The sequence below is a fragment of the Nerophis ophidion genome, linkage group LG14, assembly GCF_033978795.1.
Source record: "Nerophis ophidion isolate RoL-2023_Sa linkage group LG14, RoL_Noph_v1.0, whole genome shotgun sequence".
Taxonomy (NCBI): domain Eukaryota; kingdom Metazoa; phylum Chordata; class Actinopteri; order Syngnathiformes; family Syngnathidae; genus Nerophis; species Nerophis ophidion.
This window is the reverse complement of record NC_084624.1, coordinates 50,965,930-50,987,777: the sequence shown is the minus strand read 5'-3', so window position 1 is coordinate 50,987,777 and position 21,848 is coordinate 50,965,930. Positions and strand designations below refer to the sequence as shown.

The window sequence follows — 21,848 nt, the reverse complement described above, 5'->3', positions numbered from 1 at the left end:
TGTTTTGCATGTTGATGGATTCGCTGAAGGTCAGAAAGCTCATCTGCCAATCAGACTCTCACACAGAGGAAAAAGTCTGTCTCAATCAAAGCACGTTTAAACCTTCCTTTTAGCCAACAATAATGTCACGCTGTCCAATCTATTGATTTAACTTCATTTTCATTGTGCAGCATGTTCTTCAAGCATTATATGTTGCGTATTCAGTCATTACGTGCCTGATTTTATTGACTGTTTGTTGCAGCTATTTCCGCCTTTGCCATAGCTGCTCTGGTTCTGCCAGGAAGTTACCCTCACTATCTCGACCTCATCCACTCTCTCTCTGTTGGCCCGTTCCTCATCGGCCTGACCAAGTTCGGCATTGCCTTCCCCGTGTCTTTCCACACCTACAACGGGATCCGCCATTTGGTGAGACACACACATCAAACATGGCCGTTTTTGCCCGACACTGCAAGTCACTTCATTAGGTACACTCACAATTTGCTCAGTTTCGATTAACACAAAATATTACATCTCAACCAAGTGCCAAAAACAGTCAAAATATTAGTAATGAACTCTGAATTTATCTGTGGTGGCCTGCCACTGAAAATACAACTTGTTTTTTGTAGTTTTGTTGCCGAATGTAGCGTAGTAATGTAATGATAAATGGTAATAATGATAACTGTGTTAAAACTGATGGTTGGTATTACTGTTTAAAATTAAAATGATCGAAAAACTGTGATTGATAACTCATGAACTAACTGGTGCCGGCTCGCATGCTTAAATGCTTACATGAAAACAAGGGACATTAACGTCTCGCTCCATTAAGAAACGACGTACTTCAATCTGAACTTGTACAAACACATTGAGCAACTGAGATATTAAATTGTGCGCATTTAACCAACAAGTTACCTAACCTTTTAGAACATAGTTTTGCTGCACGATTGACAGACATCGAATCGACATCAAGGTTTTAATTTGTGCGATAAATAACCGCAAAAAGCGTAGGATTTGTATTTTTCTACCGCCGTCACCTGGCAGCCATGTTTGCCAATCAAAAGTCTTGAGCCTCGCGTCCTTTTTCCGCTGGCCGATTAAAAGTGTATACAGGAAACAGCAAGTTTTTTCTGTGCTGCGGTGGAGGCAGCCAATACGCTAATAAAAAACACCACTTGCTCCTTGGAAAAAGTTTTAATGTTGCCTAGGCCTGTGGTTCTCAACCTTTTTTCAGTGATGTACCCCCTGTGAACATTTTTTTAATTCAAGCACCTCCTAATCAGAGCAAAGCATTTCTGGTTGACAAAAATAGATAATGAAGTAAAATACAGCACTATGTAATCAGTTTCTGATTTATTAAATTGTATAACAGTGCAAAATATTGCTTATTTGTAGTGGTCTTCCTTGAACTATTTGGGGGAAAAAGATGTAAAAATAACTAAAAACTTGTCGAAAAATAAACAAGTGATTTAATTATAAATAAAGATTTCTACACATAGGGATCAATAAAGTACTTTCAATTCTATTCTATTCTACATAGAAGTAATCAACAACTTAAAGTGCCCTCTTTGGGGATTTCATTAGAGATCCATCTGGATTCGAAACATTTGTTCACAAAAAAATAAATCTTTAACATCAATATTTATGGAACATGTCCGCAAAAAAATCTAGCTGTCAACACTGAATATTGCATTATTGCATTTCTTTTCACAGTTTATGAACTTATATTCATATTTTGTTGAAGTATTATTCAATAAATACATTTATAAAGGATTTTTGAATTGTTGCAATTTTTAGAATATCTAAAAAAAATCTCACGTACCCCTTGGCATACCTTCAAGTACCCCCAGGTACTTGAAGGTATGCGTACCCACATTTGAGAACCGCTGGCCAAGGCCGACAGTTAATAGGTCAATCAATCAAACAAAAATGAAAACGAAGTAGAAATATTTTGCCTGCATCGATAAATTGCTTGTTTGTGTGTGTTCGTGTCTCCCACTTTAAACAGATAATAAGAGAAAACGGTCTCACTCTCTGCGTCGCTCTCAGCACCTGAACGTGTTTATTTAACAATATAATTAACGGAATTGAGTGAACCCTCTTTTCACTCATTCACAATCTTTGTCTAGGTGGGCGGAGAGCAAGACTGTGATTGTACAGGATTCACAGACATTGCCTCCTTACTCGTGCGTGATTCACTCGTGATAAGTTCTCCGAAGTAACAAAAATTAAGAGGAAATAATATGATCACAAAGTCAAATGTCCCGTTGTGGGATTATTTCTAATTCAATGAGTGAAAAAGCTGTAATCATGTAAAAAAAAAAAGAGACAACTCAACGTACTTTTTCGTTCAATATTTAATAAAGTTATATTTTTACTTAAGGTGAGTGTATTTAATTTTTTTTATTTTTTTTATTTTTAGTATAACTACAAGTTATTTACCTTCCAATTACAGTACATAGTTAAACAATTCTACAGCAATGAAAAATGAAAGTTTATATTATTTTAAACGGGTTACTTGCATTATTATTATTATTATTATAATACATTGTAATTACATCACATTATGATCATTGTATAGTTTTTATCGGTTATTTCTTCAGTTTAAAGAGCGTGATGTAGACAAAAGCTTGGAGTCTGTCTGCATAAAGCCAAAAATGTTTTCAAGTAAATTCTTGCATATTGTTCTAATGTGTAGCACCATGAGAATATGTTGATTGACAGTCTAAAACTCGTTCTCTTTTGCAGTCGTATACATTCATATGTATAACATTTTAAAAATCACAAATCAAATCACAATTATGGAGAGAAAAATCATAATTATTGTTTTTCTCAAAATTGTGAAGCCCCATAAAAGAGTATTCATTCTATACTCCGGGGAATACGATACAGGGGTGTTTTTACGATGCGTTCATGGACAGTTGAACACCGTAAGACGCAGCAACGTCTGCCAGAAATTAAAGATAATAATGGGTTTTATTTTTTACTCTGTCAAATTTAAGGCACGCGATTGATCACAAATAAATATGTCATTAATCATGATAAAACAGGGATGAATTGCACAATTTATTTTGAGGCGATTCCGGCTGGTGTGCTTGCTGGTAAATTTAGCTTCAAATAAAAAGTGTAGATAAAAACCAAGGTAATTTGCATATATTGCAGCGAGGAATTCTCTTATCAGAAGCACGACAAGTTTAAAATATTATCTAAAATGAAAACACTCTTTGGAGACAGCTGCCAGCCAAAAAACACTGTTACATTGGGAACAAACAATGGCCGAGTATACCCATGGCAATGTTGTCAACAAAGTACTACTGATGAGTTAAGCACCACTTTTGTGGCAAAAGTGATCATCACGATTAAGCCAAATTCTGTGTGGTTAATCTGATTTAAGAAAATATGTTAACAGCAGTGATTATAATGCACAATATATAAATATATTGTATTTAAAATATGTTTTAGCTTGTTTTTTTTTCAATTACAGTCACATTTGTCATATGCAAATTAGACTATATCAGGGGTCGGCAACCCAAAATGTTGAAAGAACCATGTTGGACCAGAAATACACAGAAAAAATTCTTCTGGAGCCTCAAAAAATTAGAAGTCTTATATAATTCTTATGTTGAAGGCAACACATGGTCTATGTGTTTAAATTAGCTATTAACAATCAAAATGACTATGCTTCACAGGCTGACGCAAATCTTTGTTGATAGAAATGTTGAAATGTAATATTTATTCTACACATTTTTGTAACATTGGAAAACATTAGTAAAACGGAGGCTTCTCTGAGGGTGCGATCACTCCTGGAAATGTCTGGTTTAGAATGGCCAAAGGTATACAGTGGGGCAAAAAATTATTTAGTCAGCCACCGATTTTTCAAGTTCTCCCACTTAAAATGATGACAGAGGTCTGTAATTTTCATCATAGGTACACTTCAACTGTGAGAGACAGAATGTGAAAAAAAATCCAGCAATTCACATTGTAGGAAATTTTAAAAATGTATTTGTAAACTATGGTGGAAAAAATAAGTATTTGATCACTTCAAACAAGGAAGATCTCTGGCTCTCAAAGACCTGTAACTTCTTCTTTAAGAAGCTCCTCTGTCCTCCACTCGTTACCTGTATTAATGGAACCTGTTTGAACTCGTTATCTGTATAAAAGACACCTGTCCACAGCCTCAAACAGTCAGACTCCAAACTCCACTATGGCCAAGACCAAAGAGCTGTCGAATAACACCAGAAAAAGAATTGTAGACCTGCACCAGACTGGGAAGAGTGAATCTACAATAGACAAGCAGCTTGGTGTCAAAAAAATCAACCGTGGGAGAAATTATCAGAAAATGGAAGACATACAAGACCACTGATAATCTCCCTCGATCTGGGGCTCCACGCAAGATCTCATCCCGTGGGGTCAAAATGATCATGAGAACGGTGAGCAAAAATCCGAGAACCACACGGGGGACCTGGTGAATGACCTGCAGAGAGCTGGGACCAAAGTAACAAACGTTACCATCAGTAACACACTACGCCGACAGGGAATCAAATCCTGCAGTGCCAGACATGTCCCCGTGCTAAAGCCAGTGTATGTCCAGGCCCGTTTGAAGTTTGCCAGAGAGCACATTGGAGAATGTCATGTGGTCAGATGAAACCAAAATAGAACTTTTTGGTATAAACTCAACTCGTCGTCTTTGGAGGAAGAAGAATACTGAGTTGCATCCCAAGAACATCATACCTACTGTGAAGCATGGGGGTGGAAACATCATGCTTTGAGGCTGCTTTTCTGCTAAGGGGACAGGACGATTACTCTGTGTTAAGGAAAGAATGAATGGGGCCATGTATCGTGAGATTTTGAGCCAAAACCTCCTTCCATCAGTGAGAGCTTTGAATGGTTGACCAAATACTTATTTTCCACCATAATTTAGAAATAAATTCTTTAAAATTCCTACAATGTGAATTCCTGGATTAAATACGTTTTTGCCCCACTGTAGATGTGTTTGTCTAAGTTAAAGGAAACGGCAGGCCGTCTTCTTTTAATGGATTTATTACTAGGTAATGTTTGTTGTGGTTTATAATGACATGTCACACAAACAACTCTCAGACATGCAGCCAATATTACATACAAATAATGTGTCATGACACATGCAAATTTAAATTAAATACAGTGAGGACATAAGTAAAGGAAATAAATGAGCTCAAATATACCTACAAACGAGGCATAATGATGCAATATGTTCATGCAGGTAGCCTGAATAGCATTTCAGCATTGATTAGTTTGCAGTCATGCAGTGACCAAATATGCTTGATTAGCACTCCACACAAGTCAATAAGATCAAAAAAGCTCGCGTTTGCGCATTCACACATAGCATGAAACTTTTGTAGGACAAAATGAGACAAAGGAGTGGCATAAAACGTCCTCTGAGAAAGTTGTACATGTAATAAAAAAACCTATGGTGCGTTCAAGACCGCGGAAATTAGTAGGACAAAACGGCTCTCGTCAAATCCTCTCAATAAGTGAAGCATGTTTTATACAGAGTGATTTTTAAAAAATAGGAAGGTTTGTGTCATGTTTGCTGTCTTACAGAAACAATATTAAAACAAAAATTATATTTTTTTCCACCATCTTTCATATTTGCATACATTTTTGAAAAAGCTCCAAGAAGCCACTAGGGCGGCGCTAAAAAGCCGTGGGCTGCCGAGAACATCGAGAACCCACTACGAGATTACAATACAGTGGAAAACCCTAAAGTGTCATTCAAACCTCAGCATTTTACCTTTTTAAAGGTACCTAATATTGTGGCCAGTCAGGGTGTTACCGTTTGCCTGTGGGCGGGATGAATGAACTCCCATCAAGTGTATGTAAATATCACTCTAAATATCATTTTAAAGCATAAGTAAAGGCACGTCAGAGATGCAACACAATCCCAACACATTTATCTTTCTAACAGAGAAAAAAAATGAAGGCACTTTGATAAATTGCGCTTGCACACAAAGCCTAAAGTGTGTTGTTGTTGAATTATTCCTTAAATTGCTTCACGTCACAATGTTTGCTATGCAGCACTTTATCAGTTACACCAATAAATATCAAAATAAAAGGACTTAAGGCTTATTTTAATAAAACGAATCACAGTTTAGCCTGGCTGCGATAGTCCAGGTTTGCACTATTTTGTGCGCTTTTATTGTGGAACATCAATTTCCGCGAGCCTTATATTACTATTTAAAAAAAAAAAAACTCATTCACAAACATTTTGAGGAGTGAATGCTGAGCTGTCTTCTCTTCTCTTCTCTCCCTCTTCCCTTCACGACCCCCCGTCCCTTTTTTTAATATATTTTATTTTGAAATTCCTCTTCCTGTTGGGATCAGTATTGGGATGTTGGCAAAGGTTTCAAAATCCCTGAGGTGTACGGCACGGGCTACACCGTCATCGGCCTGTCCGTCATCACCTCTATCGCCGTCGCCGCTTTCTTGTGAGCTCAGCACCAGCGAGTCAAAGTGCATTGTGGGATTTATTTTGTGTGTGCATATGTTGGGTGGCATCAGAGTATTAAATAAAAACATGTTTGTTTAAATGTGTGCTTGTAAATTGTTTTGTTGTTTCTTTAGTGTGCCAAAAAACAAACACGTTCGGAACAACATGTTCATCTGTGCTCATTAACACATTATGATGGAACTGTTTGTGTAACAATTTGATCATTTGATACATCATACGAATATGAAAATGCAGAAGGGGGTATATTTAACCAGAAATCGGACTCAGCTCGGTATTCTGCCAAATAAAAATGATGAGCTAAAAATTTTTTGGAAAGTTTTGGACACAAAAACGGAGACAAAAAAAGATGTCCTTTGCGATTTAAAGGCCTACTGAAACCCACTACTACCGACCACGCAGTTTGATAGTTTATATATCAATGATGAAATATTAACATTGCAACACATGCCAATACGGGCGGTTTAGTTTACTAAAATCACAATTTTAAATTTCACGCGGAGTTTCTTGTTGAAAACGTCGCGGAATGATGACGCGTGCACGTGACGTAACGCATTGTAGAGGACATTTTGTTCCGTCACCGTTCACGGCTATAAGTCGTCTGTTTCCATCGCATAATTCCACAATAATATGGACATCTGTGTTGCTGAATCTTTTGCAATTTGTTCAATGAATTATGGAGACGTCAAAGAAGAAAGCTGTAGGTGGGAAGCGGTGTATTGCGGCCGCCTTTAGCAACACAAACACAGCCGGTGTTTCATTGTTTACATTCTGGAAAGATGACAGTGAAGCTTTACTATGGAACAGAGCGGTCAAGCAAACAGGGTTCCCTACCACATGTCAACCGGCAGGTTTCCGTGAGAAAATGGTGGCTCTTACCGTATACATGAGCGGAGAGGTTGCGTCGTTCCTCCTGCTGCTGTCAAAGAGGCAGCTGCGGACTCTCTTGCCTCCTCCCACTGACCGCTCCTGACCGTCGGATGCTTCCACCGTGGAGAAGGGGAAAAAAAATTAATCTTAGTCCAGCCACCTCCTCATGAAACGTGGCTTCCCTCAGAGACACTGGCGGTCACCACACACCTCCGGCTTTTTTTTCCCCTGCTGTGCCAAATGCCGTTGACAGAAGTGCCAGGTTTACGCCACTTTCTTGCCGCACACTATTGCTATTGGATTGGACCACACACACGAAGTACAGTGTATTATGCAGCGATCATTTCATAAGATCGTGTTTCGAAGAGGGTCCCTTGCGAAGGGCAGAGATGGGCATTGCCACCACCAGTCCACTGGTGCTGAAGAAAGGTGCGGGGCCGACCTTCAGGTTGTACGGGTATGACCATATACTCTCACTAAAACACTAGTAACACAATAAGCAGATAAGGGATTTTCCAGAATTATCCTTGTAAATTTGTCTAATAACATCTGAATTGCTCCCACTGCTTCGTCTTTATATATATATATATATCCATCCATCCATTTTCTACCGCTTATTCCCTTTTTGGGGTCGCGGGGGGCGCTGGCGCCTATATATATATATATATATATATATATATATATATATATATATATATGTATATAGTCCTTCTCTCTCACTTTCCCCCATCCACAAGTCTTCACCCTCGCTCAAATTAATAGGGAAATCGTCACTTTCTCGGTCTGAATCACTCTTGCTGCTGGTGGCCATGATTGTAAACAATGTGAGGTTGTGAGGAGCTCCACAACCCGTGACGTCACGCGCATATCGTCTGCTACTTCCGGTACAGGCAAGGCTTTTTTATTAGCGACCAAAAGTTGCGAACTTTATCGTCGATGTTCTCTACTAAATCCTTTCAGCAAAAATATGACAGTATCGCGAAAATGATCAAGTATGACACATAGAATGGACCTGCTATCCCCGTTTATATAAGAAAATCTCATTTCAGTAGGCCTTTAAAACATATAGCCTGGCAACGGTGTAATTGTGTGTGTTCAAGTTGAAGTACACAGCAGTTTGTCCTCAATTTGGTGGATTTTTTTTCTCTGTTATGTATAAATCTGACTTTTCTCATGCACCAGACATGTGCGTGTATGAAACCCTTAACAAATCGCAAAATACGCAAAACAAGGTAACAAAGAAAAATGCGAAAATGATGGGCTTTGTAACAGAAGTGAAAACACGTATCGCTCTCGGGTGCGGTTATGGGCCCAAACCAATGGAAGAAAGTTTATTTTGTAGTTGTTGTTTTTATTTTTTTATTTCTCCCTTGTGCATGCATATTTCTTTCTTCTGTTTTGATTGATTGAGTAAGACTTGTATTAGTAAATTGCACAGTACAGTACATATTCCGTACAATTGACCTGGTACCCCAGCACCTCCAAAACCCTCAAATCTAGACCCCAAGCATCCCAGAACAAGCTAGTCAGGTTACTTCTAGACTTCCACCCCAGATCACACCTCACTCCTACCCACTTTTCCAAAGTAGGTTGGCTCAGGGTGGAGGACAGAGTAAATCAACTTGCACTGAGCCTGGTCTATAAAATCCGCTACACCTCCCTGATACCGAAGTACATGTCAAACTACTTCCAGAACGTAAATGACCGCCATAACCACAACACCAGGGGGAGCTCCACAAACCACTTTAAACCCAGATTCCGATCTAATAAAAGTCTTAACTCATTCTCTGAATGCACTCCCAACAGGTGTAAAAGAAAGTGCATCTCTACCCTCCTTCAAAACCACATTAAAAGAACACCTCCAGGCAACTACATCCCTAGACTAACACCGTCCCCCCTCCACATCCCACCTCCCCAGATTGTAAATAATCAAATGTATATAGTTGTTCCTATGCTATCTGAACTCACTATGTTCTTTGCTCGCTGTACATATCCTACCAAGTCGGACCTACACTGTTTCAATGTCCATTTCTCTGATGATATAATTGTTGATGAAGAGTTAGTGCTGCAAGGGATTCTGGGTATTTGTTCTGTTGTGTTACGGTGCGGATGTTCTCCCGAAATGTGTTTCTCATTCTTGTTTGTTGTGGGTTCACAGTGTGGCGCATATTTGTGACAGTGTTAAAGTTGTTTACAGTGGGGTAAAAAAGTATTTAGTCAGCCACCGATTGTGCAAGTTCTCCCACTTAAAATGATGACAGAGGTCTGTAATTTTCATCATAGGTACACTTCAACTGTGAGAGACAGAATGTGAAAAAAAAATCCAGGAATTCACATTGTAGGAATTTTAAAGAATTTATTTGTAAATTATGGTGGAAAATAAGTATTTGGTCAATAACAAAAAAATCAACTCAATACTTTGTAATATAATCTTTGTTGGCAATAACAGAGGTCAAACGATTACTATAGGTCTTTACCAGGTTTGCTCACACAGTAGCTGGTATTTTGGCCCATTCCTCTATGCAGATCTTCTCGAGAGCAGTGATGTTTTGGGGCTGTCGCCGAGAAACACATACTTTCTACTCCCTTCGCAGATTTTCTATGGGATTGAGGTCTGGAGACTGACTAGGCCACTCCAGGTCTTTCAAATGCTTCTTACGGAACCACTCCTTTGTTGCCCGGGCGGTGTGTTTGGGATCATTGTCATGCTGGAAGACCCAGCCACGTTTCATCTTCAAAGCTCTCACTGATGGAAGGAGGTTTTGGGCCAAAATCTCACGATACATGGCCCCATTCATTCTTTCCTTAACACGGATCAGTCGTCCTGTCCCCTTGGCAGAAAAACAGCCCCAAAGCATGATGTTTCCACCCCCATGCTTCACAGTAGGTGTGGTGTTCTTGGGATGCAATTCAGTATTCTTCTTCCTCCAAACACGACGAGTTGAGTTTATACCAAAAATTTCTATTTTGGTTTCATCTGACCACATGACATTTGTCCAATCCTCTGCTGTATCATCCATGTGCTTTCTGGCAAACTTCAAACGTGCACTGACTTAAGCAGGGAGACACATCTGGCACTGCAGGATTTGATTCCCTGTCGGCGTAGTGTGTTACTGATGGTAACCTTTGTTACTTTGGTCCCAGCTCTCTGCAGTTCATTCACCAGGTCCCCCGTGTGGTTCTGGGATTTTTGCTCACCGTTCTCATGATCGTTTTGACCCCACGGGATGAGATCTTGCGTGGAGCCCCGGATCGAAGTAGATTATCAGTGGTCTTGTATGTCTTCCATTTTCTGATAATTGCTCCCACAGTTGATTCATTCTTCCCAGTCTGGTGCAGGTCTACAATTATTTTCCTGGTGTCATTCGACAGCTCTTTGGTCTTGGCCATAGTGGAGTTTGGAGTCTGACTGTTTGAGGCTGTGGACAGGTGTTTTTTATACAGATAACGAGTTCAAACAGGTTTCATTAATACAAGTAACGAGTGGAGGACAGAAAAGCTTCTTAAAGATGAAGTTACAGGTCTGTGAGAGCCAGAGATCTTCCTTGTTTGAAGTGACCAAATACTTATTTTCCACCATAGTTTACAAATAAAATCTTTGAAATTCCTGGATTTTTTTCCCACATTCTGTCTCTCACAGTTGAAGTGTACCTATGATGAAAATTACAGACCTCTGTCAACCTTTTAAGTGGGAGAACTTGCACAATCGGTGGCTGACTAAATACTTTTTTGACCCACTGTCTACGGCCACCCTCAGTGTGACCTGTAATGCCTTGCATTCACTTGTGTGTGTACAAAAGCCGCATATATTATGTTTATGGGCCCGCACGCTGTTTGTATGGAGGAAAAGCTGACGTGACGACAGGTTGTCCGGATAGAATTTGGGAGAAATGCGGTAGAACGATCGCCTCGGGAGGGGCACTGAAATTCGGGAGTCTCCCGAGAAAATCGGGAGGGTTGGTAAGTATGCGACCAAACCTAACCCCCTCCCCCCACCCCCTAGCTTCTGCAGGCAGCAGTGTCTCAGATGCTGCTGTTGAATATGAGGATGAGAGTGCGTTTAAAAAAGATGGCGCCGTAAGTCAAGTCGTGCGCGTCAACAAGCTCCTCCCCGATTGGCCGCTCGCTTCCTTGCCCGCCTCCGGGCCGGGTCTGACCTCCCACTGGGCCGTTGTAAGAACCGCTGCACCTCCTCAGCAGTGTGAGTAAAAGCAGGTGCAGGTGTAATGGCCGACCCCGCTCTGTTTGTGCAGCGTAACTAACTTCTACCGCGGGGACTTCAAGCAAACAAACATGCTCTGCTTATATTTCTGCCGTAAAGGGTTTCATAACAGCTTGTTTGTGGCGAGAGTTAAGCCAACATTCAGAGAAGACGTCCAGGGATTTTATTCTAATGAAGCTTTCGGGGAATAATGTGAACATGTAGGCAGTTTGAACATCAATAGGACTGCTGTGATTCCAGGTTATCCTTGAGAGTGGCGCCTATAGCAGGGCTGGGCGAATATTTTGACTCTGGGGGCCACATTAAGAGAGAAAAAAATGTGTCTGGGGAGGCCAAAGTGTGTGTGTGTATAAATGATATGTACACGTTTAGCTGGGAAAACCTGCTGTGCAGTATGTGTTTGGGTCCCTTTTTTTTTCCAGGAACACTAATACCAAAAGTCACAAGAGTTCTAAAAACATTATGACAGACCACCTCCAAAAAAAACCCAAAAAAAACCGGAAAGGAATTTTACAGTTTTTATACTGAATGGGACACCCAAAATGTACATTTAAAATAAAGTGAGATTTACAATATTAACTATGAACGATAAAACCCTGAATATTAACAACATATGTTTCCATATTTCCTCTATTTTGTATTATTACTTTGAACGGTTTCATATTATTTGTATCCTGTAAAGCAGGCCTGGGCAATTATTTTAACTAGGGGGGGCCAAATTTAGAGATAAAAATGTGTCTGGGGGTCAGTATATCTATCTATGTATATGTATGTATGTGTGTGTATATATATATATATATGTGTGTGTATATATATATCCATCCATCCATTTTCTACCGCTTATTCCCTTTTGGGGTCGCGGGGGGCGCTGGCGCCTATCTCAGCTACAATTGGGCGGAATATATATATATATATATATATATATATATATATATATATATATATCAATCAATGTTTATTTATATAGCCCCAAATCACAAATGTCTCAAAGGACTGCACAAATCATTACAACTACAACATCCTCGGAAGAACCCACAAAAGGGCAAGGAAAACTCACACCCAGTGGGCAGGGAGAATTCACATCCAGTGGGACGCCAGTGACAATGCTGACTATGAGAAACCTTGGAGAGGACCTCAGATGTGGGCAACCCCCCCTCTCTCTCTCTATATATATATATATATATATATATATATATATATATATATATATATATATATATATATGTGTGTGTATATATATATGTAAATGTGTATATATATATGTGTGTATGTATATGTGTATATACATGTATATATATATGTGTGTGTATATATATATGTAAATGTGTATATATATATGTGTGTATGTATATGTGTATATACATGTATATATATGTATTTATATATGTGTATATATATGTATATATATATGTGTATATATATGAGTATATGTGTATATATATATGTATGTATACATATGTATATATGTGTACATATATATATATACAGTATATATATATGTATGTATGTATATGTATGTATGTATGTGTATATATGTATATATATATGTATGTGTATATATATATATATATATATATGTATGTATATATATATGTATATATGTGTATATATATATACAGTATATATATATGTGTGTATATGTATGTGTGTATATATATATATGTATATATATATATACACACATACATATATACATATATATATATATATATACACATATATATATATATATACATATATGTACATATATATACATCAGTGAGCAGCAGAGGTGGTCACGCCCGGGAATCCTTTTTGGTGATTTAACCCCCAATTCCAACCCTTGATACTGAGTGCCTAGCAACGAGTGCGCTAATTGTTACTTATTCTAAATGTTAACATGTTGGGGCAAAACAATATATCGATGTATATTCCTATAATTCAATCCAATCGATCTGTGGTCAGCAAGATACCTTCAGGTATCCATAGATGTTGTCAATATTAGTAAAAGGAAAACATTGGATTTAAGAACGGCTGACTAAATACGAAGTATGTTAAATCTATTTCCCGTCATTCCAACAAAAAAGGAGGATAACCGCGGTGGTTGAGAAACGCAACAATTGACAAGACAATATCATTAATACGACACAACAACTTTCAGTTACAGCACAATTGCAAAAGCCACAACAATAACAAACGACACAATCCAAAGATTAAAAGTCGCAACTCAACTTTCAACCACAGGTCAGCGGACGCCTGAAACAAAACATGAAGCGATGACAACGGGCACCCAAAGAGAAGTCATTTCATGACAAGCAAATAAAAAGAAGAGATGAAGGAAGAAGGACATGGAAACTAGGTAGCCAGGGGCTAAAATCATCAACAGGAACCCTGTCTTTCATTGGCGGCACCAGGAGGGATAACTTTCCTTAGCAGGTTAATAATTTACTGTTAAAATGTTGTTATGGAGCCATTTTCAATAAAAGTACAGTAACCAACTGTGGAGGGGGGGGCGTGGCCTGTGGACCTGCAGCGAAGCAGGGTGTGCGTAGAAAGCCCAGCTGGGCCACTTCGTTGACGGCACCAGGGTGGAAAGCTTTCCTTAGCAGGTTAATAATCTATTGTTAAAATGCTGGTGTGGAGAGGGGCGTGGCCTGCGGACCTGCAGTGAAGCAGGGTGTGCGTAGAAGGCCCAGCTGGGCCACTTCGTTGGCGGCACCAGGATGGAAAGCATTCCCTTAGCAGGTTAATAATCTATTGTTAAAATGCTGGTGTGGAGAGGGGCGTGGCCTGCGGACCTGCAGCGAAGCAGTGTGTGCCAGGACTGGCTGCGAGATCAGCGACAGGTGCGTAGAAGGCCCACCTGGGCCTGCTTATCTTATCACCTGTCGCTCTGTTAAAAAGGCAGCAGCTGGGGAGGTGAGGGGTGTGGAGTTAGAGCGAGAGACAGAGACAGCCAGACAAAGACAATTGCTGAAAAGCACCGGAGAGACTGAAATATAGTCAAATAAAACAGTGTTCTAAACCCTGAAACGGAACTGTCATATCAGTGCCTGGTGGTCCGATGAACCCGGAGGGGAAAGACCTCCACAATTCGGGGCCCAACATGGCGGGACCACCAAGCACTGACATGAGAGCCTGGATCAGGTTCACAATATAGTTTTATTTTGCAATAAAGTCTCTTAGGTGCTTTTTCAGCAATTATCTTTTTCTGTCTCCTGCTCACTCTGTTTCTCGCTCCAACTCCCAACACCTCTCTCTTCTCCGGCTGCTGCCTTTTAACAGAGCGACAGATGATAAGATAAGCAGGCCCAGGTGGGCCATCTACACACCTGCCGGCCCCCTCCACACCAGCATTTTAACAATAGATTATTAACCTGCTGAGGAAAGCTTTCCGCCCTGGTGCCGCCAATGAAGCAGGCCCAGCTGAGCCTCCTACACACACCCTGCTTCGCTGCAGGTCCACAGGCCACACCCCCCCTCCACAGTTGGTTACTGTACTTTTATTGAAAATGGCTTGAATGTGGAATATGTGAGCAGAAAATGTTTTCCTCTTGTTATTTCAACCTAAAGTGTGAATGCATTGTTGTTTACTTTCTTGTGTGTATCTATAATTCATGTATTCATAATTCCCTGACAAGAAATAACAGCAACATAGGAAACTTTTTTTTTTTTTTTTTGCTAAAAAAAAAGTTACTGAATCGATTTTAACTCACTGCATTGTTTCAGCTCATATTGTCATCCCTGAATCCTATCGGCAACCATAAATATCAAATCGTTAAAACGAATCGTTACACATGACTGATAAATTTATTTATTTATTCATAATCATTGCAACCTTGTGTGGGATCAATGTCAAAGTGTTTTTTTTTAGGGGTTTTTGATTCATGGAAAAAACAAAATTAATTAACTAAAAGTAGGATGGGGCGAGGTACACCCCTTTGTCCACAACTGCGTGAGCAAATAGTCAAACAGTTTAAGAACAACATTTCTCAAAGTGCAATTGCAAAAAATTTCAACATCTACGGTCCATAATATCATGAGAAGGTTCAGAGAATCTGTAGAAATCACTCCACGTAAGCGGCATGGCCGGAAACCAACATTGAATGACCGTGACCTTCGATCCCTCAGACGGCACTGTATCAATAACCGACATCAATCTCTAAAGGATATCACCACATGGGCTCAGGAACACTTCAGATAACCACTGTCACTAAATACAGTTTTTTGCTACATCTGTAAGTGCAAGTTAAAGCTCTACTATGCAAAGCGAAAGCCATTTATCAACAACATCCAGAAACACCGCCGGCTTCTCTGGGCCCGAGATCATCCAAGATGGACTGATGCAAAGTGGAAAAGTTTTCTGTGGTCTGACGAGTCCACATTTCAAATTGTTTTTGGAAATATTCGACATCGTGTCATCCGGACCAAAGGGGAAGCGAACCATCCGGATTGTTATAGGTGCAAAGTTGAAAAGCCAGCATCTGTGATGGTATGGGGGTGCATTAGTGCTCAAGGCATGGGTAACTTACACATCTGTGAAGTCACCATTAATGCTGAAAGGTACATACAGGTTTTGGAACAACATATTTTCATGGACGCCCCTGCTTATTTAAGCAAGACAATGCCAAGCCACATTCAGCACGTGTTACAACAGTGTGGCTTTGTAAAAAAAAGAGTGCGGGTACTTTCCTGGCCCGCCTGCAGTCCAGACATGTCTCCCATGGAAAATGTGTGGCGCATTATGAAGCGTAAAATACGACAGCGGAGATGTTGAACGACTGAAGCTCTACATAAAAAAAGAATGGGAAAGAATTCCACTTTCAAAGTTTCAACAATTAGTTTCCTCAGTTCTCAAACGTTTATTGAGTGTTGTTAAAAGAAAAGGTGATGTAACACAGTGGTGAACATGCCCTTTCCCAACTACTTTGGCACGTGTTGCAGCCATGAAATTCTAATTTAATTATTATGAGTTTGAACATCAAATATGTTGTCTTTGTAGCATATTCAACTGAATATGGGTTGAAAAGGATTTACAAATCATTGTATTCCGTTTATATTTACATCAACACAAATCCCCAACTCATATGGAAACGGGGTTTTTGAAGTGTTGCTGTAAAATAACACACAATCACTGCCAGAGTGTGTTCTCTTCAACATTATTTGATTATGTTCCTTTATTGGCTGTCTTTGTTCTGCTCTTGCCAAGGAAAAGTAATTAAGATGCAACTTTTGAGTGGGTTTTTTGGCTCGATTTCCGCGCGGATTTCGGCATCACGGCGCCCCGCCTGTGTTTAATCTCAGCTCCGAGGCAGATGAATGCATCGTCGTTTTTGTTTTTTTGTTCCATGCCTGCTCATGCTTCTATCTGCGTTAGTGACGTCACTCTGAGAGGGACAAGCGGTAGTAAACGGATGGGCGGCGGCGGCAGCAGCAGCACCCCCTGCCGGCCGGCGACCAGCCTCGTCGCGGTGCTGATGCTGAGAGGGATGCAGCCGCGCAGAGGAGGAGGATGGGGGGGTGGAGTATAAACCCTCTATTGATATAACTCCTCCCGCCTCAGTCTCTGTGGCGCAATGGAATAGCGCGCTGGACTTCTAATCCAGAGGCTCCGGGTTCGAGTCCCGGCAGAGATGATGTGATTGTGGCATTTTTGGACGGTGAGGGGGGAAAAAAAAACAGGCGTCAGTTAAGTAAGCCCTTCCACAATACATGATGCAAGCCTTAAAAAAAAAATTAAAAAAACATCCCAGTTTTTATGGTGGACGGCCCCCTCAAAAAAGGAGCACCCCGGCCCATCTTTGAGCATAAAAGTGGTTTTAAAGCACACACACACACACACACACACACACATTCTGGTAATGCTATTGCAAAAATAAAAAAGAACATTAAAAATATTGTAATGAGGTGAAATCTATGGCGAAATAGTTGCAATCAGTATGTGGAAATAAAAGATGGAACGGATTAAGCGAAGCAATCAAACAATGTACTAATATCATCCACTTCAAGAAACTCTTCAAACTGGAAGTGTTTACAAAGTACAAAAAAGAAGAACCAAGATAAACATTCTGAATCTATTCACCCATTCATTCTTTCATTCTCAAAATAATCTTACTTATCTCCATCCATCCATCCATTTTTTCTACCTTTTATTCCCTTTTGGGGTGGCGGGGGGCGCTGGTGCCTATCTCAGCTACAATCGGGCGGAAGGCAGGGTACACCCTGGACAAGTCGCCACCTCATCGCAGGGCTCTTACTCATCTCATCGTATCGTCACCATGAATTGATTAACGTGGACCCCGACTTAAACAAGTTGAAAAACTTATTGGGGTGTTACCATTTAGTGGTCGATTGTACGGAATATGTACTGTACTGTGCAATCTACTAATAAAAGTATCAATCAATCAATCAATTTATTGATTTATTTTTATTGTGATGACATCGAGAACAGGAAGTGAACAAAAAAAATTAGCAAGTGTTATGTAAAAGAAAAGGTGTAGGATTAAATAAGCTCCGCTTCTTCCTACTCCTTTTCGAAGATGTTGAAATCCATCCATCCATTTTCTACCGCTTATTCCCTTTCGGGGTCACGGGGGGCGCTGGCGCCTATCTCAGCTACAATCGGGCGGAAGGCGGGGTACACCTTGGGACAAGTCGCCACCTCATCGCAGAACATGTTGAAAAGAGAAACTGGAAATTGTGATGATTCATGTTGTGTGTTTGCATGTTCCAAATAAACTTCAACTGAACTCAATTTTGACACAAAGCTGCCATGCAGGCTGTTTTTTTTTTCTTTTGTCTTTATTTTACCATGTAATAACCGTCTTTACCGTGAATTGATTAACGTGGACCCCCGACTTAAACAAGTTGAAAAACTTATTGGGGTGTTACCATTTAGTGGTCAATTGTACGGAATATGTACTGTACTGTGCAATCTACTAATAAAAGTATCAATCAATCAATCAAATGTGCGCTGCACCCTCTAAAAGCCGTAGATGTTATTGTCACATACGCATGTACAGTGGATGGCAGTATTGTCCTGTTTAAGACTGTCACGACATTGCTGTTTACGGTGGTCCTCTCCAAGGTTTCTCATAGTCATCATTGTCACCGACGTCCCACTGGGTGTGAGTTTTCCTTGCCCTTATGTGGGCCTACCGAGGATGTCGTAGTGGTTTGTGTTGTGGTTTGTGCAGCCCTTTGAGACACTAGTGATTTAGGGCTATATAAGTAAACATTGATTGATTGATCGAGTTTATACCAAAATGGATACATGGATGATACAGCAGAGGATTGGGAGAATGTCATGTGGTCAGATGAAACCAAAATAGAACTTTTTGGTATAAACTCAACTCGTCGTGTTTGGAGGAAGAAGAATACTGAGTTGCATCCCAAGAACACCATACCTACTGTGAAGCATGGGGGTGGAAACATCATGCTTGGGGGCTGTTTTTCTGCTAAGGGGACAGGACGATTGATCCGTGTTAAGGAAAGAATGAATGGGGCCATGTATCGTGAGATTTGGAGCCAAAACCTTCCATCAGTGAGAGCTTCCATTGGTTGACCAAATACTTATTTACAAATAAATTCTTTAAAATTCCTACAATGTGAATTCCAGGATTTTTTTTCCACATTCTGTCTCTCACAGTTGAAGTGTACCTATGATGAACATCACAGACCTCTGTCATCATTTTAAGTGGGAGAACTTGCACAATCGGCGGCTGACTAAATACTTTTTTTTTGCCCCACCTTATGTAGAGCAGCTTGTGGAGACTTCAGAGCCGCCTCCCTCTTTGTTTCTATTATGTTGTCGTTTCTTCGTCCTCTTTTTTTTATTTCCCCATTGAGCCGTCAAACGCGCTCTGTGGCCGCCGCCGCCGCCCGTGTTTAACCCCATCACGCCACGCACACACATGCATAATCCGCCACTAAAACTAATCCTTAATCCTCCCTGGCAAATTGAACAAACAACCCCCCCCCCCTCCCCCCCCCCCCCCCCCCCAATCCTCATTCCCAAATGGGACTGCCTGGTGCGTGCTTGTCAACATCACAATATTCCACCGTCAAGTCCCCGTTATTATCTCAGAAGTGTCCGATAATGGCTTTTATGCAGATATTCCGATATTGTCCAACTCTTAAATACCGATACCGATATATCCAGTCGTGGAATGAACACATTAATTATGCCTTAAACAATGTAACGAGGTTTTCCAAAAATAAATCAAGTTATGAGGAAAAACAAATGCCAACATGAAGTCACAAAGTGCATTCTTTCTTTTAACATGCCTCAAAACAGCAGCTTGGAATTTGGGACATGCTCTCCCTGAGAGGTGGGCGGGGTCGGGGTTGGATGGTAGCGGGGGGGGGGTGTATATTGTAGCGTCCCAGATGAGTTAGTGTTGCAAAGGATTCTGCGTATTTGTTCTGTTGTGTTTATGTTGTGTCATTGTTGTTTGGTGTGGGTTCACAGTGTGGCGCATATTTGTAATGGTGTTGAAGTTTACTCTCTATTTTATGCTGCAGCTGCCACATATACTGTAATATTGTACATGGTAATTGGTATATATTGTATATATGTTATAGACATATCTGTATATACAATATACTGTACACATATTAAGTATATATTTTATGTATTCGCATATATGTTACATTTTATATTGCTATATTTAGTCTGTTTATACCTGCATTGTCCTTTCCATCCTTACAATTTCCATCATTGTAACTAAGCTACTGTGTTGAACAATTTCCCTTGTGGATCATTCAAGTTTGTCTAAGTCTAAGTTGTTTATACGGCCACCCTCAGTGTGACCTGTATGGCTGTTGACCAAGTATGCCTCGCATTCTCTTGTGTGTGTGTGAAAAACTGTAGTTATTATGCGTTTTAAAAAGTCATAAATTTTACTTATTTAAACCGATACCGATAATTTCCGAGATTACATTTTAAAGCATTTATCGGCCGATAATATCAGCAGTTCGATATTATTGGACATCTCTAGTTAAAATGAATACCTGGTCATTTAGAAGAGATAGTGCTGCAAGGTGTTCTGGGTATTTGTTCTGTTGTGTTTATGTTGTGTTACGGTGCGGATGTGTTTGTCATTGTTGTTTGGTGTGGGTTCACAGTGTGGCGCATATTTGTAACAGTGTTGAAGTTTACTCTATTTATTCTGCGGCTGCCACATATACTGTAATATTGTACATGGTAATTGGTATATATTGTATATATGTTATAGACATATCTGTATATACAATATACTGTACACATATTAAGTATATATTCGCATACATGTTACATTTTATATTGCTATATTTAGTCTATTTATACCCGCATTGTCCTTTCCATCCTTACACTTTCCATCATTGTAACTAAGCTACTGTGTTGAACAATTTTCATTCAAGTTTGTCTAAGTTGTTTATACGGCCACCATCAGTGTGACCTGTATGGCTGTTGACCAAGTATGCCTCGCATTCTCTTGTGTGTGTGTGAAAAACTGTAGTTATTATGCGTTTTAAAAAGTCATAAATTTTACTTATTGAAACCGATACCGATAATTTCCGAGATTACATTTTAAAACATTTATCGGCCGATAATATCAGCAGTTCGATATTATTGGACATCTCTAGTTAAAATGAATACCTGGTCATTTAGAAGAGATAGTGCTGCAAGGTGTTCTGGGTATTTGTTCTGTTGTGTTTATGTTGTGTTACGGTGCGGATGTGTTTGTCATTGTTGTTTGGTGTGGGTTCACAGTGTGGCGCATATTTGTAACAGTGTTTAAGTTTACTCTCTATTTTATGCTGCGGCTGCCACATATACTGTAATATTGTACATGGTAATTGGTATATATTGTATATATGTTATAGACATATCTGTATATACAATATACTGTACACATAAGTATATATTCGCATATATGTTACATTTTATATTGCTATATTTAGTCTATTTATACCCGCATTGTCCTTTCCATCCTTACACTTTCCATCATTGTAACTAAGCTACTGTGTTGAACAATTTTCCTTGTGGATCATTCAAGTTTGTCTAAGTTGTTTATACGGCCACCATCAGTGTGACCTGTATGGCTGTTGACCAAGTATGCCTCGCATTCTCTTGTGTGTGTGTGAAAAGCTGTAGATATTATGCGTTTTAAAAAGTCATAAATTTTACTTATTTAAACCGATACCGATAATTTCCGAGATTACATTTTAAAGCATTTATCGGCCGATAATATCAGCAGTTCGATATTATTGGACATCTCTAGTTAAGATGAATACCTGGTTGTTTGGAAGAGTTAGTGCTGCAAGGTGTTCTGGGTA

The 21,848-nt window shown here is 39.8% G+C and overlaps 1 protein-coding gene and 1 non-coding gene across 2 annotated transcripts in view; both read left to right on the top strand.

The window, feature by feature from the left end:
- The window catches only part of sdhc (succinate dehydrogenase complex, subunit C, integral membrane protein), a 27,825-nt gene extending 21,286 nt beyond the window's left edge, over positions 1-6,539 (top strand). Inside the window, exons 5-6 of the mRNA XM_061920965.1 lie at positions 242-405; positions 6,334-6,539. Coding sequence (XP_061776949.1) covers positions 242-405; positions 6,334-6,441 — 272 coding nt within the window. The 3' untranslated portion in view covers positions 6,442-6,539. The remainder of the gene's footprint in view (positions 1-241; positions 406-6,333) is intronic.
- Positions 6,540-17,090: 10,551 nt separating this feature from the next.
- Positions 17,091-17,164, top strand: trnar-ucu (transfer RNA arginine (anticodon UCU)). The gene has a single exon. It is a non-coding gene; the product is annotated as a tRNA-Arg (tRNA).
- The last annotated feature ends 4,684 nt before the right edge of the window (positions 17,165-21,848 follow it).